Source organism: Vitis riparia, chromosome 19 (genome assembly GCF_004353265.1).
Source record: "Vitis riparia cultivar Riparia Gloire de Montpellier isolate 1030 chromosome 19, EGFV_Vit.rip_1.0, whole genome shotgun sequence".
Taxonomy (NCBI): Eukaryota; Viridiplantae; Streptophyta; class Magnoliopsida; order Vitales; family Vitaceae; genus Vitis; species Vitis riparia.
In genome coordinates, this window is record NC_048449.1 from 23,599,736 (window position 1) to 23,619,376 (window position 19,641).

Genomic DNA, 19,641 nt, shown 5'->3' on the forward strand with positions numbered 1-19,641 from the left:
TGTACTGAAAAAATTATCTGCAATTTGGCTGTTTCCAATCAAGCAATATAGGCAACATGAAATATGACTCGCTACACTCACTCGATGCCAGAAAGGTCTTAGTATGAGGGAAATATGGTGGTTCCTTAACTTTCTTCAATGCTGGTATCCCACAATGGTATCCTCTGCGTCTCTTTCCATTCTTCAACTTCATGAGCTCTGTGTATCAGGGAAATTTGTGAAATCATTCTCCATCTTCAACTGCTGCATCAACGGCAGAAGGAAATGTAGAAGGAAGAAGTTGATTCCAATTATTCTCCTTTGTTTTGTGGTTTTGCATTAAAGAAACACATCCCAACAGCCTGACAGATAATGCTTATGAAAAATAAAATAAAGAGACATGATGAAGTGAAAAGAGGATTATCCCAATGAATGAAGCAAAGGTATTCTCTTGATTTTCAGTTGATGCTTTGTTTTCCCTGTTTTAGCTCCTTAAAACTCTTTCTTTCAGCTGCACTCTAAAATCCTCTGAATTTTCACCATCTTTCCCCCAATGCTCCCTAGGATTTACAGTAGGCAACCTCCCAATATTTGATTTTGGGTATCAATTTCATAGTTCTGAGATTTAAAATTCCAATTTATTTTCTTTTTCTTTACATTAATTTTCTCAACAAATAAGCAGTTTATCATCTTCTAATTTTATGAAATCAACCAAATCTCAAATAGAGCACCTACAAAACCACAAAAAAAAAGGGATCGAAAAAGTGAAAAATTGCCAATTCAAGCTTCCTTTCAATACAAAAGCGTTGAATCTATATTTATCATCATCTTCAAGTTTTATGGCATAGGCTGACAAGAGAATAATGAAAGTAAAACAGAAGCTCTGACAAGATAATCAGAACTTGGAGCTCAAGTTTGTAGACATGGAAGCTCATGTGCAGTGGAAAAGATGAAAATGTCTGGTGATGATCTAGCAATGCACTAATCGAGGCTTGTGGGGATTGGAGAAGATTGTCGTGTCTTCCTTTGAGCTTTTGCATTTTGTTTTTGAATTTCGTGGAGATTAAGGATTGTTTCCTGGAGAAGGAGGTGGGAGAAAAATAAATGATGATGTTGCCAAACAATCTTTACAAATAACATCTATTTTTGCATTTTTCTCCAAGAATTTTACCTGGTAGTGTGCATTATCTAATGGCTCCACCACTCCCAAGTGCCAAACAATCTAATGAAGTGTGTAGAGTGAGAAACTAGAGAGAAATTAAATATAATCAAAATACATGAAAAGTTAACATAATAATTCAAATAGAAAATAAAATAATATCTTGAGGGGCAGACTCAAACAATCACAATGCACATTTGTACTTGGCCATGTTTATATTATGAAAATTTTTAAATACAATTATATATATAAAAAAAAAGGAAGAAAAAAGGATTTTACCTGTAATAAGACGAATGCAATGGGTGCTCAAATCTTGCCTCGAATTTGTGAGGGTTGAAAATATGGAGTGAGGTTGTGCATAATGGTTTGATCCTCCCAATCCAAACCATCCCACCATTCTTGGTCTCCCATGATTTTCTCTAATTTCTTGCTCACTCCAGTATTGGAATCAAATGGCAACTTCCTCAAACTTGAACATCCAAGCATAAGAATGTGTCTTAAAGATGGAAAAGGTAGGGCACGTCCATGTATACTTCTTAGCTTTGGTAGCCATGTTAAAGTGAGTGATATGAGTCTCGAGAATACACCCAAATGATCTACTTCAATTTCTAAAACTTCACTCCTTTCATCATCTATCACTTTTTCCATTGATTCACAGAATTCAATACTTAGAAATTGAAGGTTTGGAGCACAAATAAGCCATGTCAAATTCAACAATTTATGACATCGAAATATTTTGACATCACAAAGGTTGTTCAAGCATTGGTGCCTTGGGAATTTTGAGGAGACCACCACTTCCTTTTCAAAATTGATTTTCACATCTTGCAATTCAACACAATTTGTAATACGGAGTGTCTCTATATAAAGGGATAGTTGGACCAGGTTCATACGCTCACAAACTAATTGTAGCCATCTTGTGGATCTTTGCAACTTGTGGGAGTTAAATAATGTTTGGATGGTTGATACACTTGTAAGGTTGATGGATATATCATCAATGTGTTCCAACTGCTCTAACTCTTCTAATAACCTTCTTTCATCATCTCCCGTAAAGTCTGACCTTACAATCGTGCTATACATGTTGAACAATTGCAAAGAGGAAAGACTTGATACCATTTGAGATGGAAGTGACTTGAGCAAATACATATCATTCAATATCAAGCACCTTAATTTTTTCAAATTCTTGAGTTCCACAGGTAAGTATTTTATACTCAGACCCGACAAATTAAGATATTGCAAAGTAACTAAGTTTCCAATCTCCGCAGGTAACTCTGTAAGTTCAAAATTGTTTGACAAGTCCAAAACTCTTATAATAGGCATGTTTGTAAAGAATCTATTTGGAAATGACCGAATAAACTTACGTGGTGCCAAAAAGGTCTCCATATTAGGGAAATATGGTGGTTCCCTAAGTTCTTCAATGTCGGTATCCCACAATGATATCCTCTTTGTCTCTTTCCATTTTTCAACTTCCTGAGCTCTAATTGATTCAACTCCATTTTTTACCACAAATTTGTCCTTCTTCCCGTTTTGGCGAGCCAACCACAAAGCCATATCTCGAATAACATCATGCATCTTCGAATATTTCTCTTTTTTATCTAATTGAGATCTGCCATTCTCTAATAGACATGCAAGCTGTAAACTTTTAATAACTTCTTCTCCTTGATTTCTTGCTTCTTGTATGTTGTCATATTCATCCAGAAAACCCTCCCCGATCCAAAGTTGTATAAGTTTTCGATGAGAGATTTCATAATCCTCCGGAAATAAAGAGCAATATAGGAAACACGATTTGATGGCTTCATCGGGTAGGCTATCATAACTGAATGCCAAGCGTGAAAACAGACGATTCTCCATACCTGGAAACTTTGCCGGATAATTCTTCAACATTTGTATTTTTTTCTCCCATTCTGCGGGTGTTTTTGTTGGCCCTATGGTGATGAGGGCAAGTGGTAAGCCGCAACACTCTTTGGCAACCATCTCCGCCAGCTTTGGTATATCTGGATGAAAATTTATGGTGTCTGCTCCCACCTTGGTCTGAAACAGAGCAAATGCATCCTCCCATGGGAGACAATTCACTTCAATGCTCTCTGTAACTTCCATATCTTGGCACACATCTTTAGATCGCGTTGTAAATACCATCTTCAACTTATCTTGATGATTCAGAGGAGGAATACCCACTTTTGATAGATCCAGCCGCTCCCATATGGTTCTTGAGTTCCTCCATTGCAGTTCTCAAAGAGTTGAGATTTTGTGGGAGATGACGGATGTAAACAGCACGCTTGGCAGTGCAATACCACAAGCGAGTAGTGACATCCAGGATTGGGCTCACACAATCCATGGAGAAAACAAGGACTGGGATTCAAAGCCAAGAAGAACTTAATCAGAATAGGAAAACAGGTGCTGGATTGAAGTTGGAGAGGAAAAGAGAAGAATTCTGGATTTATGTTTGTTGTGTACAAAACCCAGCAAAGTTGAAGATGAGTAAGGAGAAAAGTAATAATGAAATATCATCTTTTTTTTTCTTCTTCAAGTAAAAGACTCAGCAATCAGCATAAGGGTCCACCACTAGTGATATTTTCCCATTCTTTTCTTCCTTTTCTGTTTCCATCAATCAAGCTTAGTAATTTAGATATAAAGTTTGTGTGTACTGCATATAATTCTTCACCACTGTTTTTGAAATATAATTCTTTTCTCTTGGTAAGTTGAGATCCATTTTATTAGTAATTTAGGAATTTAGTAGGTTACTTTCATCATTCCGAATACGAATTTATTAGGAATTTAGGAATTTTTTTGTAATCCCATTCCAAGTTTGTGAATTAGTTGGTTTTTGAATTTTTGATAATATAAATAAACAAAGTTTGCGTATTTATTTTTGGGAAATTTTTTTTTTTTATTTGAGAAACCAATACATTCAAATTGCTCATTATAACCTACCTTGACTATTGTGGATTAGGGTAGACATTTTAACCTGCTATAATAACAATCAAGAATATAAGAGGAAAGTGACAAACTAATAGAGAGAGAAGTCATGCAAATAAATCACTTAAACTCAGTAAGTCCACCATGCTAGAATTCCCATTTCTCAGTTAGGAAAGCAAATAAAGAAAAAAAAAAAATTCAAATGCACAACTAATTAAATACCAAATTTTTCCTTAACTCAAGTTCCAGTTTGAACCTTTTACTATCCCAACAAAATCGTTATTTTATCTATCGGTATATTTTATTTGCAACCCTGCTTGATGACTAAATTATCTTCTATTAGAAAAACACTTTTTAAAGGTTAATTATGTATGTTTTCTCTTTCGTTTATAATTTTTTTTACTTGTATTAATGATTAATTCTCTTTTATTCATGGATATAAACATAATTAGTTGAACTCACTTTTTTATGTTTACATTTACTTTTGTCTGTATGTTATTACACTAATATGTACTTGATATTGAATTTTTTTTAACATAACAAATATATATACACTCAAATTACATATCCAAAATCGAAATGAGTTCACATTTGGGTTGTGGAAGAAAAAAAATTCTAAAAAAAATGACCAAAGGCATTGTGGACTCTTTACAAAGTTTGGTGGTTCATAAAGGAAGAAAATAAGTAAGATATACTCAAATTACATATCCAAAATTCAAAATGAGTTCAAATTTTGGTTATGGAAGATTTTTTTTTTTAAATGAGCAAAGACATTGTGTACCCATTATAAATTTTGGTGGTTCATAAACGAAGAAAAGAAGTAAATATATACTCAAATTATGCATCCAAAATTCAAAATGAGTTCACATTCGGGTTATGGAAGAAAAAAAATTCTAAAAAAATGAGCAAAGACATTATGGACCCTTTACAAAGTTTGGTGGTTCATAAAGAAATAAAAGAAGTAAAGATGTGCTCAAATTAAATATCCAAAATTCAAAACGAGTTCACATTTGGGTTATGGAAAAAGTAAAAATTCTAAACAAAATTAGCAAAGTCATTGTGTACCCCTTACAAAGTTTGGTGATTCATAAAGGAAGAAAGAAGTAAAACACCAAAAGTGCGGATTCTTTGGTAACATTTTTCAAGACATTCATTCGCATCATATATCATTTGTGTCTTTTTAGTCATTATTAAATGTTGGGCATCATTCATGACTCATGACCTATATGAAGAGTGCTTTTTTTTATTTTTTATTTTTATAAATATAATGTTCTAAATAATAAATATTACTAACATTTTACAAAAAGAATATTTACTTGTTCATTTGTAATTAATTTTTATTTTTTACTTTCGTTAATTTTTTGTGAGACGATATTTTGATATCCTCAACAACTCAAATTAGTGAAACAGGTGATGGACAGGAGTTGGAGAGGTGAAGAGAAGAATATTGGGTTTATGTTTTTGTGTTCAAAACCCAGAAAAGATGATAATGAATAAAGAGTAAAGTAATAGTGACATTGTCTTCCATACAGACTATCAAGCTCTCTTTTCCTTTAACGGGAATCTTTTTCTTCCAACACAAATATGAATTCATTTACATATGAAGTTTGTGTGTACTGGCTTGTAACTTTAAAACTGTAAGTAGCAGTGCAGATAATTCTTCATCCGTTCTACTGTTTAGAAATATAATTCTGTTTTCTTGATAGGTTGAGATCAATTTTATTAGTAATTATTTACGAATTTTTTAGGTTTCTTTCATCATTCCGAACACGAATTTATTAGGAATTTAGGGATTTTTCTGTAATCCCATTCCAAGTTTTGGATTATCAAACATGGGTACATGACCGGAGGAGAATTAATTGGTTTTTAAAATTTTTTTTTATGATATACATAAACAAAATTTTGTTTATTTATTTTTGGAGAAGTAATTTTTATTTATTGAAAATTTGATTTTTATTTATTTGAAAAACGAGGATATTCAAATTGTTGATAGTTAGGAAGTGTCCCAAATTCCTAATTAGTATAGATTCTTTTTTGTAAAGAATATTATATAGAATATTTTTAGGTTGATATATTATTGTAATATTAGACTTCCTTATAGAATAAGGAAGATTGTTGGAAATATCTCTATAAATATTCTAGGTCATGAGGGGAAAAAGTTATGAGATGGAGATGGACCTGTAGAGACTATACGAGGTGGATAGAGATGTGAGGAAGAACGGGAGGTACTCTATGAAGCGAGAGGGCTCGTAGTAGGGTATGGATACAAGGAGTGGGGAAACATGTGATGTTTCGGGAACCCAATAGTTGTATTTGGTTCTGTCCTCTGTAATATTCTCTATTGTATAGTGGAATCATTCTCTCTCATCCGTGGATGTAGGCATGGTTGGCCGAACCACGTTAAAACCTCGCGTACCGTATGTGTGATTGTTTTATCTTTGTGTTCTTGAACTAACATTGTTGGCATCAAAGCTTTCTCTGGCCCTACAATTGGTATCAAAGCTTGGGTTGAAGATTTCTGGAAGAGTAAAAGATCACAAAGCACACAAGATGAAAACAAAAGGAATTTTCACTGAAGGTGGAGTCGATTGCTCTTTCGTGGTGATAAGATACTAAAAGGTTTGTGTCATGGAGAGATTGAAGATTAACTTCATGGAATTTACTCAAAGGTGGAGATTGTTAGGAAGTGTCCCAAATTCCTAATTAGTATAGATTCCTTTTTTGTAAAGAATATTATATAGAATATTTCTAGGTTGATATATTATTGTAATATTAGACTTCCTTATAGAATAAGGAAGGTTGTTGGAAATATCTCTATAAATATTCTAGGTCATGAGGGGAAAAAGTTATGAGATGGAGATGGACCTGTAGAGACTTCCGTATGTGTGATTGTTTTATCTTTGTGTTCTTGAACTAACATTGCTGGCATCAAAGCTTTCGCTGACCCTACATTGATTATAACCAAATATCTAATTACAAGAAAAAAAAAGAGATTAATATAAAGATAAAATTGCAACCTCTCTCTCAATTAAGATGAAAGAATATAAAATCTTACAAAATGATGAAAGAAAACATTTTTTTTTAATAAATAGTAAGGGGTGGAGACCTCCTTTTATAGCGTAGGGAAACCCCCCCCCCCCCCCTCTCCCTTTGTCTTCTAAACGAGATGGGATGACTTCAACTTTGACACGATACACTTAGAAATGTAAGATTGGAATAATTATTTATTTATATTTCAATGTTAAGTAACAATAAAAATGAGAATAAAAAAAATAAGTTGACAATAATATTCATACGCACAATTTAAAATAATTTTTTATTTTTAGGACATCTAATAGTGGTTTAAGAATCATATTTCTTTTTTACTATATTTTGTTATGATAATAGTAATTAACTCCAAAAACAATGTAAGTTCATTTGTATATTTGTATATAGGTTTATTTGAGCATCTAAAAATGGTTAATTTGGATATATTTTTATGATAGAGAATTCTCTAGCTAAGAAGTCTTCTCTTATGTACTTGTTTGCACATTTATAATTATTTTTTTTAGAGGAAAGAAAATAGTGAGAAAATTATAAGGAAAAAAATTTATAAAAATATTCTCTATTTTGATGTCCATTAAAAAATTGAAGGAAATAAAATTAGATTATTTAGAAATACACTTTACTCACCTTTATATAAGGAAAATGATGAGGACAACCATTTAGCATTTTCCAACTCTTTTGCTTAATATATATTTTTTCATCGCCTTTTTTCTTAATATTTTTATTTCCTTTTTTAGTATTTTTTAAGAACTAAATATGATCTTAATTATCATAATTTTTATATTTAAAAGGTCTACCCATTTTTGGTATAGCGTGTCATGTATGCAAAACCTTAGTTGTATTACAAAAGGGATTTGTATGCATTAATATCACAACAAGAAAAGTGAGATATGGTCACATAGTTTTTTTAAGAGGGGTCAACAAAATTCACAACGAAAGAGTATATAAAACCTCACTACTATTTGAGCCACAATAGTAGGAATTCTCCCACCAAGCTTATAGTTCCAGGATTAATCAGATACAACCATAAAACCTCCTATTGTTGAGGGATAAAATTGGTCGCTATAATATATGGCCCAATGAATGCAAGTTGGTCCCTACAATAAAACCAATATATAAATTTCCTACCATTTCTCTTTTGCTCACCCTTGATTGCTAAACTCATTTCTTCTTTCATCATTGCTAGTCCAATGTGAGATTAATCTTTAATCATGAATTTTTTTTTCTCAATGATCACTCATTGTGGGACGTAGCTTGATGTTTTTTTATTCACACATTGCCCTCTCATTATTGTCATTTTATTTTATTATGATTTCACTCTCTCATTTTCTACTGCCTAATTTTCTAGGGTTTTGAATTGCTAGGTTTCGAGTTATCACAAGATTTGAAGGCTTTTCAAGCATGACTTCTCCATCTTTTTTCTCTTTTCTAGGGTTTTCTAGTTGATTTCTCCTTTTTCCATTTTTGGGTTTTATTTCTCTTCGTGTTTTGTGATTTTCTAGCTTTCTAGATTTTTTTTTTTTAATTTTTATATTAAAATGTGAGAGGTGATTGATGCATAGGGAAATCTAGATTTCATAAACTTGTGGAAAAGTATATGACTCTATTTCCCAAACAAAAACTCCTTTGTTTGCCAAAAAGATGAGGTGAAAGTTGAAGTAGATAAGAAGTACAGGGAAGGGAGGGGAGAAGGAGGGGCCATCAACCATGTATAGAATGAGAAAACTTGAGAAGAATGGGTTGTGTATTTGAGGGGTGAGGGGTTAGTATTCTCTATGCTTACTTTGTCCATATGTTTTTTCTTTGTCCTATTTGGTTCTAGAAATTTTTTTTGACCATGAATTATATGTTGAATTCAAACATTATAATGATGATGAGAATGTGGAATGATAGGTGAGATAAGTAGCTATTATAACAACAAATAAACCTATGGTGTACTTGAAACGTGGTAGACTTGTCAGCTCAAATGATGTAATTCATTGAAAAATGAAAACACTAGAAAAAAGCACATGAAAAACTTGATAATTTTGAAAAGGCTACAAAATGACTAATCAATTCAAAATCGAGAACTCATTGCTTTTGGAGAGGTACAATTGAAACAAATAGCTACTAAAGATCTACAAATTGAATTAATAACCCTTAAAAGACACATTAAAATAACCCTTAAGGAGGTACAATTTGAACAAATAGCCCTTTACTTCACTAAGGTTTTTCTCAATGAGTGTTTTGTAGTTCCAAAATATATTTTTATGACCATCCAAGAGGAAGTGTTAATAAAATATGAGAATTTGTCGTATTATGGAAACTTAAGAATAATCACCTATGTTGATGTAAATCTCTTCATAACTCTCTCTATAAAAAAGAAGAGCTAATATTGAAAGGATATTAATTCTCTAAGAGCATTTTAGTTTTTTCTTCTTGTAATTCTTCCATTCTATAACAAAAGTTATTTATTTATTTATTTTTTATATATTACGCCTAATTTTCTTTTTTTTTCTTCTTTTTTTATATTCCTTAACCTTTAATTTTCCCACATATCTTAAAATAGCCTTGCATCAAGCATAGATCAACTAAATAGTAAAATAATAGGTATAATATATTTTGTTTATTTATTTTTGGAGAAGTAATTTTTATTTATTGAAAATTTGATTTTTATTTATTTGAGAAACGAGGATATTCAAATTGTTGATTATAACCAAATATCTAATTACAAGAAAAAAAAAGAGACTAATATAAAGATAAAATTGCAATCTCTCTCTCAATTAAGACGAGAGAATATAAAATCTTACAAAATGATGAAAGAAAGCCTTTTTTTATTTTATTTTATTGAATAGTAAGGGGTGGAGACCTTTTATAGCATAGGGAAACTCCCCCCCTTTGTCTTCTAAACGAGATGGGATGACTTCAACTTTGACATGATGGACTTAGAAATGTAAGGTTGGAATGATTATTTATTTATATTTCAATGTTAAGTAACAATAAAAATGAGAATGAAAAAGAAATAAGTTGACAATAATATCCATATGCATAGTTTAAAATAATTTTTAATTTTAAGGACATCTAATAGTGGCCTAAAAATCATATTTCTTTTTTACTATATTTTGTTATGATAATAGTAATTAACTCCAAAAACAATGAAAGTCCAAGAAGAATGAAAGTTCATTTGTATATTTGTATATAGGTTTATTTGAGCACTTAAAAATGGTTAACTTGGATATATATTTATGATAGAGAATTCTCTAGCTAAGAAGTCTTCTCTTATGTACTTGTTTGTACATTTATAATTATTTTCTTTAGGTTATATGTGGTTCATGATTTTTTTTAGAGGAAAGAAAATAGTGAGAAAATTATAAGGAAAAAAATTTATAAAAATATTCTCTATTTTGATGTCCATTAAAAAATTGAAGGAAATAAAATTAGATTATTTAGAAATACACTTTACTCACCTTTATATAAGGAAAATGATGAGGACAACCATTTAGCATTTTCCAACTCTTTTGCTTAATATATATTTTTTCATCGCCTTTTTTCTTAATATTTTTATTTCCTTTTTTAGTATTTTTTAAGAACTAAATATGATCTTAATTATCATAATTTTTATATTTAAAAGGTCTACCCATTTTTGGTATAGCGTGTCATGTATGCAAAACCTTAGTTGTATTACAAAAGGGATTTGTATGCATTAATATCACAACAAGAAAAGTGAGATATGGTCACATAGTTTTTTTAAGAGGGGTCAACAAAATTCACAATGAAAGAGTGTATATAACCTCACTACTATTTGAGCCACAATAGTAGGAATTCTCCCACCAAGCTTATAGTTCCAGGATTAATCAGATACAACCATAAAACCTCCTATTGTTGAGGGATAAAATTGGTCGCTATAATATATGGCCCAATGAATGCAAGTTGGTCGCTACAATAAAACCAATATATAAATTCCCTACCATTTCTCTTTTGCTCACCCTTGATTGCTAAACTCATTTCTTCTTTCATCATTGCTAGTCCAATGTGAGATTAATCTTTAATCATGATTTTTTTTTTCTCAATGATCACTCATTGTGGGACGTAGCCAAGGAGGAAAATGTCGGGATATATCGCCGATATATCGTGTATCGGGAGGGGTCGATACGATATTTCGTGAAGAAAAATCGGAGATGAGATATTTCTGTAAATATCGCCAAAATATCGGCGATATATCGGTTCGGGGAGATATATCGGAGATATTTTGAAAAAATCGCCTCTGGTGACAAAATATCGGTGATATATCGGCGATATATCGAAGATATATCGCTGATTTTTTTTGTGATATTCCCCCTCCTTCATGCAACGTGATCTGACGGCCCAAATCACATCCGTGTTGATCCGACGGCCTAGATGTGATTCCAACGGTAATATGGCAATCCAATAGCCAGATTGCTCCCAGATTTTGATCCAACGGCCAAAATTGATTTTTAATGGTAAATTAATGTTCCAACGGCTATTTTGGCCCAAATTTCTTCTATAAATAGCCCAAATTTCATCTATTTCATCCATTTTTTCTTTCATTCTTCATTTGCTCTCTCATTACTCCAATTTTTATTAAGGTTGCTCAATTATTTAATCATTTTAAGGTATATTTAATTTAAATTGTAATTAATTTGTTTGCAATTGTAATTAGCTCATGTATTTTCAATTAATTAGTATGTTTGTAATATGGATGATTTAATGCTATTTTTACATTCAATTGTAATTAATTTTTATATTTTTATTGAATTAACTTAGGTTAATTTGATTATTTAATTATAAATTGATATGTTTATTTTAGATTATTATTTGTGATTTATTTTCACATTTAGAATTAAATTAAACTAGTTAACTTAGCTAAATTATTTAATTAATTTAATTAATATGCTAAATTATTTAATTAATTTAATTAATATGAACTAGTATATTTTGAATATGAAATATGTTTATTTAATGAATTTAATGTGTACAAATTATTGATATTTAATGAAATAAAGTATTTATGTGACTTTATAATGAGAACGATTACAAAATTAACATTTTTTATAGATCAACATGATATAATTATATCTAATATCGCAAATTATATCATATATATATATATATATATATATATATATATATCAAATTTTTCAATAAAACAACTTTAAAATGTCTATTATACTTCTAATTATATTATTATGAGGTTTTTCTTGCATTTCTATGAGTTTTTAATAATTTTAAGTCTACCGATATTTTTTTCCAATATCCGCCGATATATCTCCGATATATCCGAATATATCTCCGATATATCCGATATATCCGTAAAATCGAAGTACCGATATATCCGTAAAATCGAAGTACCGATATATCCGTGATTATCGATATTTTCATCATTGGACGTAACTTGATGTTTTTTTATTCACACATGGCCCTCTCATTATTGTCATTTTATTTTATTATGATTTCACTCTCTCATTTTCTACTGTCTAATTTTCTAGGGTTTTGAATTGCTAGGTTTCGAGTTATCACAAGATTTGAAGGCTTTTCAAGCATGACTTCTCCATCTTTTTTCTCTTTTCTAGGGTTTTCTAGTTGATTTCTCCTTTTTCCATTTTTGGGTTTTATTTCTCTTCGTGTTTTGTGATTTTCTAGCTTTCTAGATTTTTTTTTTTTAATTTTTATATTAAAATGTGAGAGGTGATTGATGCATAGGGAAATCTAGATTTCATAAACTTGTGGAAAAGTATATGACTCTATTTCCCAAACAAAAACTCCTTTGTTTGCCAAAAAGATGAGGTGAAAGTTGAAGTAGATAAGAAGTACAGGGAAGGGAGGGGAGAAGGAGGGGCCATCAACCATGTATAGAATGAGAAAACTTGAGAAGAATGGGTTGTGTATTTGAGGGGTGAGGGGTTAGTATTCTCTATGCTTACTTTGTCCATATGTTTTTTCTTTGTCCTATTTGGTTCTAGATATATTTTTTTTACTATGAATTACTTCTAACATAGTAAAAATATTTCTACCTAGCTTAACTAGTTGTGTTGAATTCAAACATTACAATGACTATGAGAATGTGGAGTGATAGGTAAGATAAGTAGCTATTATAACAACAAATGAACTAAGGTGCACTTGAAGTGTAGTAGAGTACTTATTAGCTCAAAAACACATAAAAAACTTGATAATTTTGAAAAGGCGACAAATGACTAATTAGTTCAAAATTGAGAAACTAATTACTTTTGGAGAGGTACAATTAAAACAAATAGCTACTAAAGATGTACAAATTGAATAAATAACCCCTGAAAGACACATATAGAAATAGCCCCTAAAGAGATACAATTTGAACAAATAGCCCTTTACTTCATTAGGGTTTTTCTTAATGGGTGTTTTGTAGTTCTGAGATATATTTTTATGATCATCCAAGATGGAGTGTTAATAAAATATGAGAATATGGAAACTTATGAATGATCATCTATATTGATGTAAATCTCTTCATAACTCTCTATAAAAAGGAAGACCTAATATTGAAAGGATATTTAATTCTATAAGAGAATTTCAGTTTCTTCTTCTTGTAATTCTTCTATTATATAACAAAACTTATTTTTTTTTGTATATTACACCTAATTTTCTTTTTTATTTATCTATTCCTTAACCTTTAATTTTCCCACATATCTTAAAATGGCCTTGCATCAAGCATAAATTAGCTAAATAGTAAAATAATAGGTATAATATATTTATATCACTATGGTATAAACTTATAGTTTATGTTTGGTTTTACATTAAAAAATAAAAAAAAATATAATTAAAATTAGTTAAAAGTGATGTCTTTTAAAATTATTTCATCTTTATATAAAAAATTTAAAATATGTAAAAAAAAAAAAAAAAGACCGAGTTTGAAATAACATATAAAAATACAGATCCAAATTGATTCCATTCATTCTCCTTTCCTTTTGTGATTTTGCATTAAAGAAACTCATCCCAACAACCTCACAAATAATGCTTATGAAAAAATAAAATAAAATTAAAGGCATGATGAAGTGAAAAGAGGAACATCCCAATGAATGGAGCAGAGAGCAAAGTTCTTGTCTTGATTTCCAGTTGATGCTTTTTCCCTGTTTTAGCTCCTTAAACTCTTTTCCTTTCAACTCTACAGCAAAATCCTCTAAATTTTCACCTTCTCTCCCCCAATGCTCTCTTGGATTTATGAAAATACTCCCATTAGTTTCCTAAGAGTCAAGCCTTTTCGCTATTTTTTTTTTCTCCCATGGATTTTAATAATTTTCCAACCTATACTTTTAGTCAAATAATAAAGAGAAAAAATAAATATTGAATTTAAAATAATAAAAAGGCTACAAATTCATTAAATGTATTTTAAAAATATTTTTAATTTAAATTTAACTACCTTTTACCTTCAAAGTTTTAATGAGAAAGTGTTTTTAAGCTATACCATTGCTTTCTTACTCTATCTTTCTCTATTTTCAGCTTTCTTACCCTATCTTTCTCTATTTTCATCCGTCAACCTTGGAAAAAGACCTGATTTTGGATATTGTCTTTGCTTCCTTATCTCTTAATCTATGTTAATTACTTAATTGTGTAAATAATTAATTTAAGAAGAAAGTTTTTTTCATTACTCATGACATGAAATGATAAAAATAAAAATAAAAAAGTAAAAAAGTAATTATATGAATAGCATATGAAAGGTTAATCTCTTCTTATGAAGGTATATGATCATAGTAATGGAATGTGAAATCCATTCCATCTTCAACCTGCATGAGATTGTATTATTACATGCCAAAACCTATTTATAGCCAAAGAGAAAAACAATCTAAGCTACTTCTCGGGACGTACCCATGGGAGCACTTTTTTTTTTTTGTTGTTTCTTTATGTTGGGACCAAACATGGGTTCAAATCTTCCTGCACAGAGGTTGGAAATCTTGCCAAGAAGCCTACAATTTTGAAGGTTGGGCTTAGGATTTTGGATCAAAACTTTCATATATCTTCAATGGTATCACAGGGTATGGTGCTTAAGCCAAAGTCATTTCTGGATCAACTTCTACTTTTGACAATCCTTTCAAATTAGAGAGAGAATAGTCTTGTGCACTAGAGCAACTTATACACATGGCCCCATTCAATCAATTTCATAGTTCTAAGATTTAAAAATTCAATTTATTTTCTTTTTCTTTACATTAATTTTCTCAACAAATAAGCAGTTTATCATCTTCTACTTTTATGAAATCAACCAAAATCTCAAACAAAGCACCTACAAAACCACAAAAAGGGAAAGGGATCGAAAAAGTGAAAAACTACCAATTCGAGCTTTCTTTCAATACAAAAACGTTGAATCCATATTTATCATCATCTTCAAGTTTTATAGCACAGGCTGACAAGAGACTAATGAAAGTAAAAAAAAAAAAAAAAGCTTTGACAAGATAATCAGAGCTTGGAGTGCAAGTTTGTAGACATGGAAGCTCATGTGCAGTGGAAAAGAAGAAAATGGCTGGTCATGATCCAGCGATGCACTAATCGAGGCTTGTGGGGATTGGAGAAGATTGTTGTGTCTTCCTTTGAGCTTTTGCATTTTGGTTTTTGAATTTCGTGGAGATTAAGAGGATAGTTTCCTGGAAAAGGAGGTTGGAGAGAAATAATTGATGATGTTGCCAAACAATCTTTACAAATAACATCTAATTTTGCATTTTTCTATAAGAATTTTACCAAGTGGTTGTGCATAATCTCATGGCTCCACGACTCCCAAGTCTCAAACAATCTAATGAAGTATGTAGAGTGAGAAACTAGAAAGAAATTAAATATAATCAAAATACATGAAAAGTTAACATAATATTCCAAATAGAAATAAAATAATATCTTGAGAGGTTGACTCAAACAATCACAATGCACATTTGGACTAGGCCATGTTTAAAACATTAAAATTTTTAAATACAATTATATATATAAAAAAAAGGAAGAAAAAAGGATTTTACCTGTAATAAGACGAATGTCATGGGAGCTCAAATCTCGTCTTGAATTTGTGTGGGTTGAAAATATGGAGTGAGGTTGTGCATAATCGCTTGATCCTCCCAATCCAAACCATCCCACCATTCTTTTTGTCCACGGATTTGCTCTAATTTCTTGCTTATTCCAGTGTTGGAATCAAATGGCAGCTTCCTCAAACTTGGACATTGAAGCACACGGATGTATCTTAAAGATGGAAAAGGTAAGGCACGTCCATATATACTTCTTAGCTTTGGTAGCCATGTTAAAGTGAGAGATATGAGTCTCGAGAATACACCCAAATGATCTACTTCAATTTCTAAAACTTCACTCCTTTCATCATCTATCACTTTTTCCATTGATTCACAGAATTCAACACTTAGAAATTGAAGGCTTGGAGCACAAATAAGCCATGTCAAATTCAACAATTTATGACATCGAAATATTTTGACATCACAAAGGTTGTTCAAGCATTGGTGCCTTGGGAATTTTGAGTAGACCACCACTTCCTTTTCAAAATTGATTTTCACATCTTGCAATTCAAAACAATTTTTAATATGGAGGGTCTCTATATAAAGGGATAGTTGGACTAGGTTCATACGCTCACAAACTAATTGTAGCCATCTTGTGGATCTTTGCAACTTGTGGGAGTTAAATAATGTTTGGATGGATGATACACTTGTAAGGTCGATGGATATATCATCAATGTGTTCCAACTGCTCTAACTCTTCTAATAACCGTCTTTCATCATATCCCTTAAAGGCTGACCCTTCCGTGCTATACATACTGAACAATTGCAAAGAGGAAAGACTCGATACCATTTGAGATGGAAGCGACTTAAGAAAATACATATCATTCAATATCAAGCACCTTAATTTTTTCAAATTCTTGAGCTCCACAGGTAAGTATTCAATACTTGTACATGACAAATTAAGATATTGCAAGGTAACTAAGTTTCTAATCTCCACAGGTAACTTCATAAGTTTAAAATTGTTTGACAAGTCCAAAACTCTTATAATAGGCATGTTTGTAAAGAATCTATTTGAAAATGACTCAATAAACACACTTGATGCCAAAAAGGTCTCAATATTAGGGAAATATGGTGGTTTCCTATGTTCTTCAATGTCGGTATTCCATAATGATATCCTCTGTGTCTCTTTCCATTTTTCAACTTCCTGAGCTCTAATCGATTCAACTCCATCTTTTACCACAAATTTGTTCTTCTTCCCGTTTTCGCCAGCCAACCACAATGCCATATCACGAATAACATCATGCATCTTCAAATATTCGTCTTTTTCATCTAATGGAGATATGCCATTCTCCAATAGACATGCAAGCTGTAAACTTTTAATAACTTCTTCTCCTTGATTTCTTGCTTTTTGTATGTTGTCATATTCATCCAGAAAACCCTCCCCGATCCAAAGTTGTATAATATTTCGATGAGAGATTTCATAATCCTCCGGAAATAAAGAGCAATATAGGAAACACGATTTGATGGTTTCATCGGGTAGGCTATCATAACTGAATGCCAAGCGTGAAAACAGACAATTCTCCATACCTGGAAACTTTGCTGGATAATTCTTCAACATTTGTATTTTTTTCTCCCATTCTTCGGGTGTTTTTGTTCCCGCCATTGCTCGCCCTATGGTGATGAGGGCAAGTGGTAAGCCGCAACACTCTTTGGCAACCATCTCCGCCAGCTTTGGTATATCTGGATGAGAATTTATGGTGTCTGCTCCCACCTTGGTCTGAAACAGAGCAAAAGCATCCTCCCATGGGAGACAATTCACTTCAATGCTCTCTGTAACTTCCATATCTTGGCACACATCTTTAGATCGCGTTGTAAGTACCATCTTCAACTTATCTTGAGGATTCAGAGGAGGAATACCAACTTTGGATAGATCCAGCCGCTCCCATATGTCATCTAATAAGAGCACAAATTTCTTTGTCCTCAGGACATTGAATATTTCTTCTGCCCTTTCATCCTCACTCCTACCTTCCCATTTATCTTGGGGAATCTCCACTTTATTGAAAAGAACTCGCTGAACCTTTTCCACATTGGCTGGTCTGGACACAGTCACCCAAATCACTGCATCAAATTCAAGCCTGGTTTTGAGGAGCTCATTGTTGATCCTGGTCAAGAGGGTGGTTTTGCCCACACCCCCCATTCCATATAATCCGATACTGCTTACCTGCTCTCCACCATCTTGGAGCCATTTCCAGACCTTCCCAAACAACAAATCTTGGCCCACAGTCTTTTCAAGCTGCCTCTCCATCACGGGAGGACTAGGCAAAGGTTCAGCAACTACACTGAAATTTGAGCCCTCCGTCTTCTTGACCGTCACAGCACCCATCTTTTCAAGTACCATCTTGCCAAGATTGTAGCTAGCGCCACAGTTTTTAGGACAACAGGTTCCGAGACATTTCTTCTGGATTTCTTCATCTCCTTTCGCCAATATTTCCTCCACTTCTTTTTCCATGGCTTCTACTCCGCGAAGCCAGTCATCAACTACACGAAGACGCTTCTTCTGACGTTTCTCTTCACGTTCCACCCTTTCCTTCACATCTTCGTACAGGTTCTTGAGTTCCTCCATTTCAGTTCTCAAAGAGTTGAGATTTTGTGGGAGATGACGGATGTAAACAGGACGCTTAGCAGCGCTATCCCATAAGCGAGTGGCGACATCCAGGATGGGTCTCACACAATCCATGGAGAAAACAAGGATTGGGATTCAAAGCCAAGAAAAGTAGAAGATAAGTAAGGAGAAAAGTCGTAATGAAATATCACCTCTCTTTTTTCAAGTAAAGACTGAGAAATCAGTGTGTGATCAATAATTATAGTGTCCAATGGGTGAGATTTGGTTGGAAGATTGAATGGTATAAAGTGCTGAATTCATAATGCCGACACTGTCAGTGTCCTCTATACAGGCTGTCAAGTTCTGTAAAGATTAATTTAAGGCCCCACCACATCTGATATGTACCCTTCTTTGAACATGTAAATTTGAGAGGGTGCTCCAATATGATATTTGTTTGGATAAGAGGACTATTTTACCCCCAAAAAATAAGTAAAATGCACTTCACTCTCATTTATGTTGGTAGGGTGAGATCCATTGTCAAGCCTTTCATCTATTCATATTGGTTTCTCTTCTCCTTTCGTATCAGTAGAAGATCATGAGAAAGAAAGTCCTCTCTTTATAGCCTTTTCTGAAATAAATTATCAACAAGTAATTGACTTGTCAACTCTAGCTGCCAATAAGTTAATTGGATAGCTATCACTTTATTTATGAAGAAGAGACACCTGCATTTATTTGTTTACCTACTTATTTTTCCCTAAAAGCTCTCATTCTTTTCTTGATGCATTAAATTTTTATTTGCATATTTTTTAGTGCACCTTTGTGATTCGTCCTGACCTTGAGTTGTATTTGAGTCATTGTTGAGCTAGGTTGAGAGATTCAAACTTATTATTTGAGTATTAAAATCTTCAATTGAGTAAAGACTTGAAGAGATTATGTAGGAATCCATTGGAGTCGGAATCCAAGTGTAAAAGTGATTAGATGCTTGATTGAAATTTCAAG

General features: G+C 32.1%; 1 protein-coding gene across 3 annotated transcripts; it reads right to left on the bottom strand.

The window, feature by feature from the left end:
• Positions 1-1,444: 1,444 nt before the first annotated feature.
• Positions 1,445-18,861, bottom strand: LOC117909261 (disease resistance protein SUMM2-like). Of its 3 annotated transcripts, XR_004650325.1 has the most exons (3): positions 16,060-18,861; positions 15,794-15,870; positions 15,420-15,699 (listed from the first exon to the last, which is right to left on the bottom strand). XR_004650325.1 is itself a non-coding variant. In XM_034823216.1 (2 exons), exons 1-2 carry the CDS (start codon positions 18,775-18,777, stop codon positions 1,445-1,447), a joined length of 2,694 nt encoding a protein of 897 aa, XP_034679107.1. In that variant the 5' UTR covers positions 18,778-18,861. The 3 variants fall into 3 exon arrangements, 2 of the variants coding, with proteins under 2 accessions (XP_034679107.1, XP_034679108.1); XM_034823216.1 differs by lacking the exons at positions 15,420-15,699; positions 15,794-15,870 and adding an exon at positions 1,445-3,025 and having other exon boundaries at positions 17,665-18,861; XM_034823217.1 differs by lacking the exon at positions 15,420-15,699 and having other exon boundaries at positions 15,728-15,845.
• Positions 18,862-19,641: the final 780 nt, after the last annotated feature.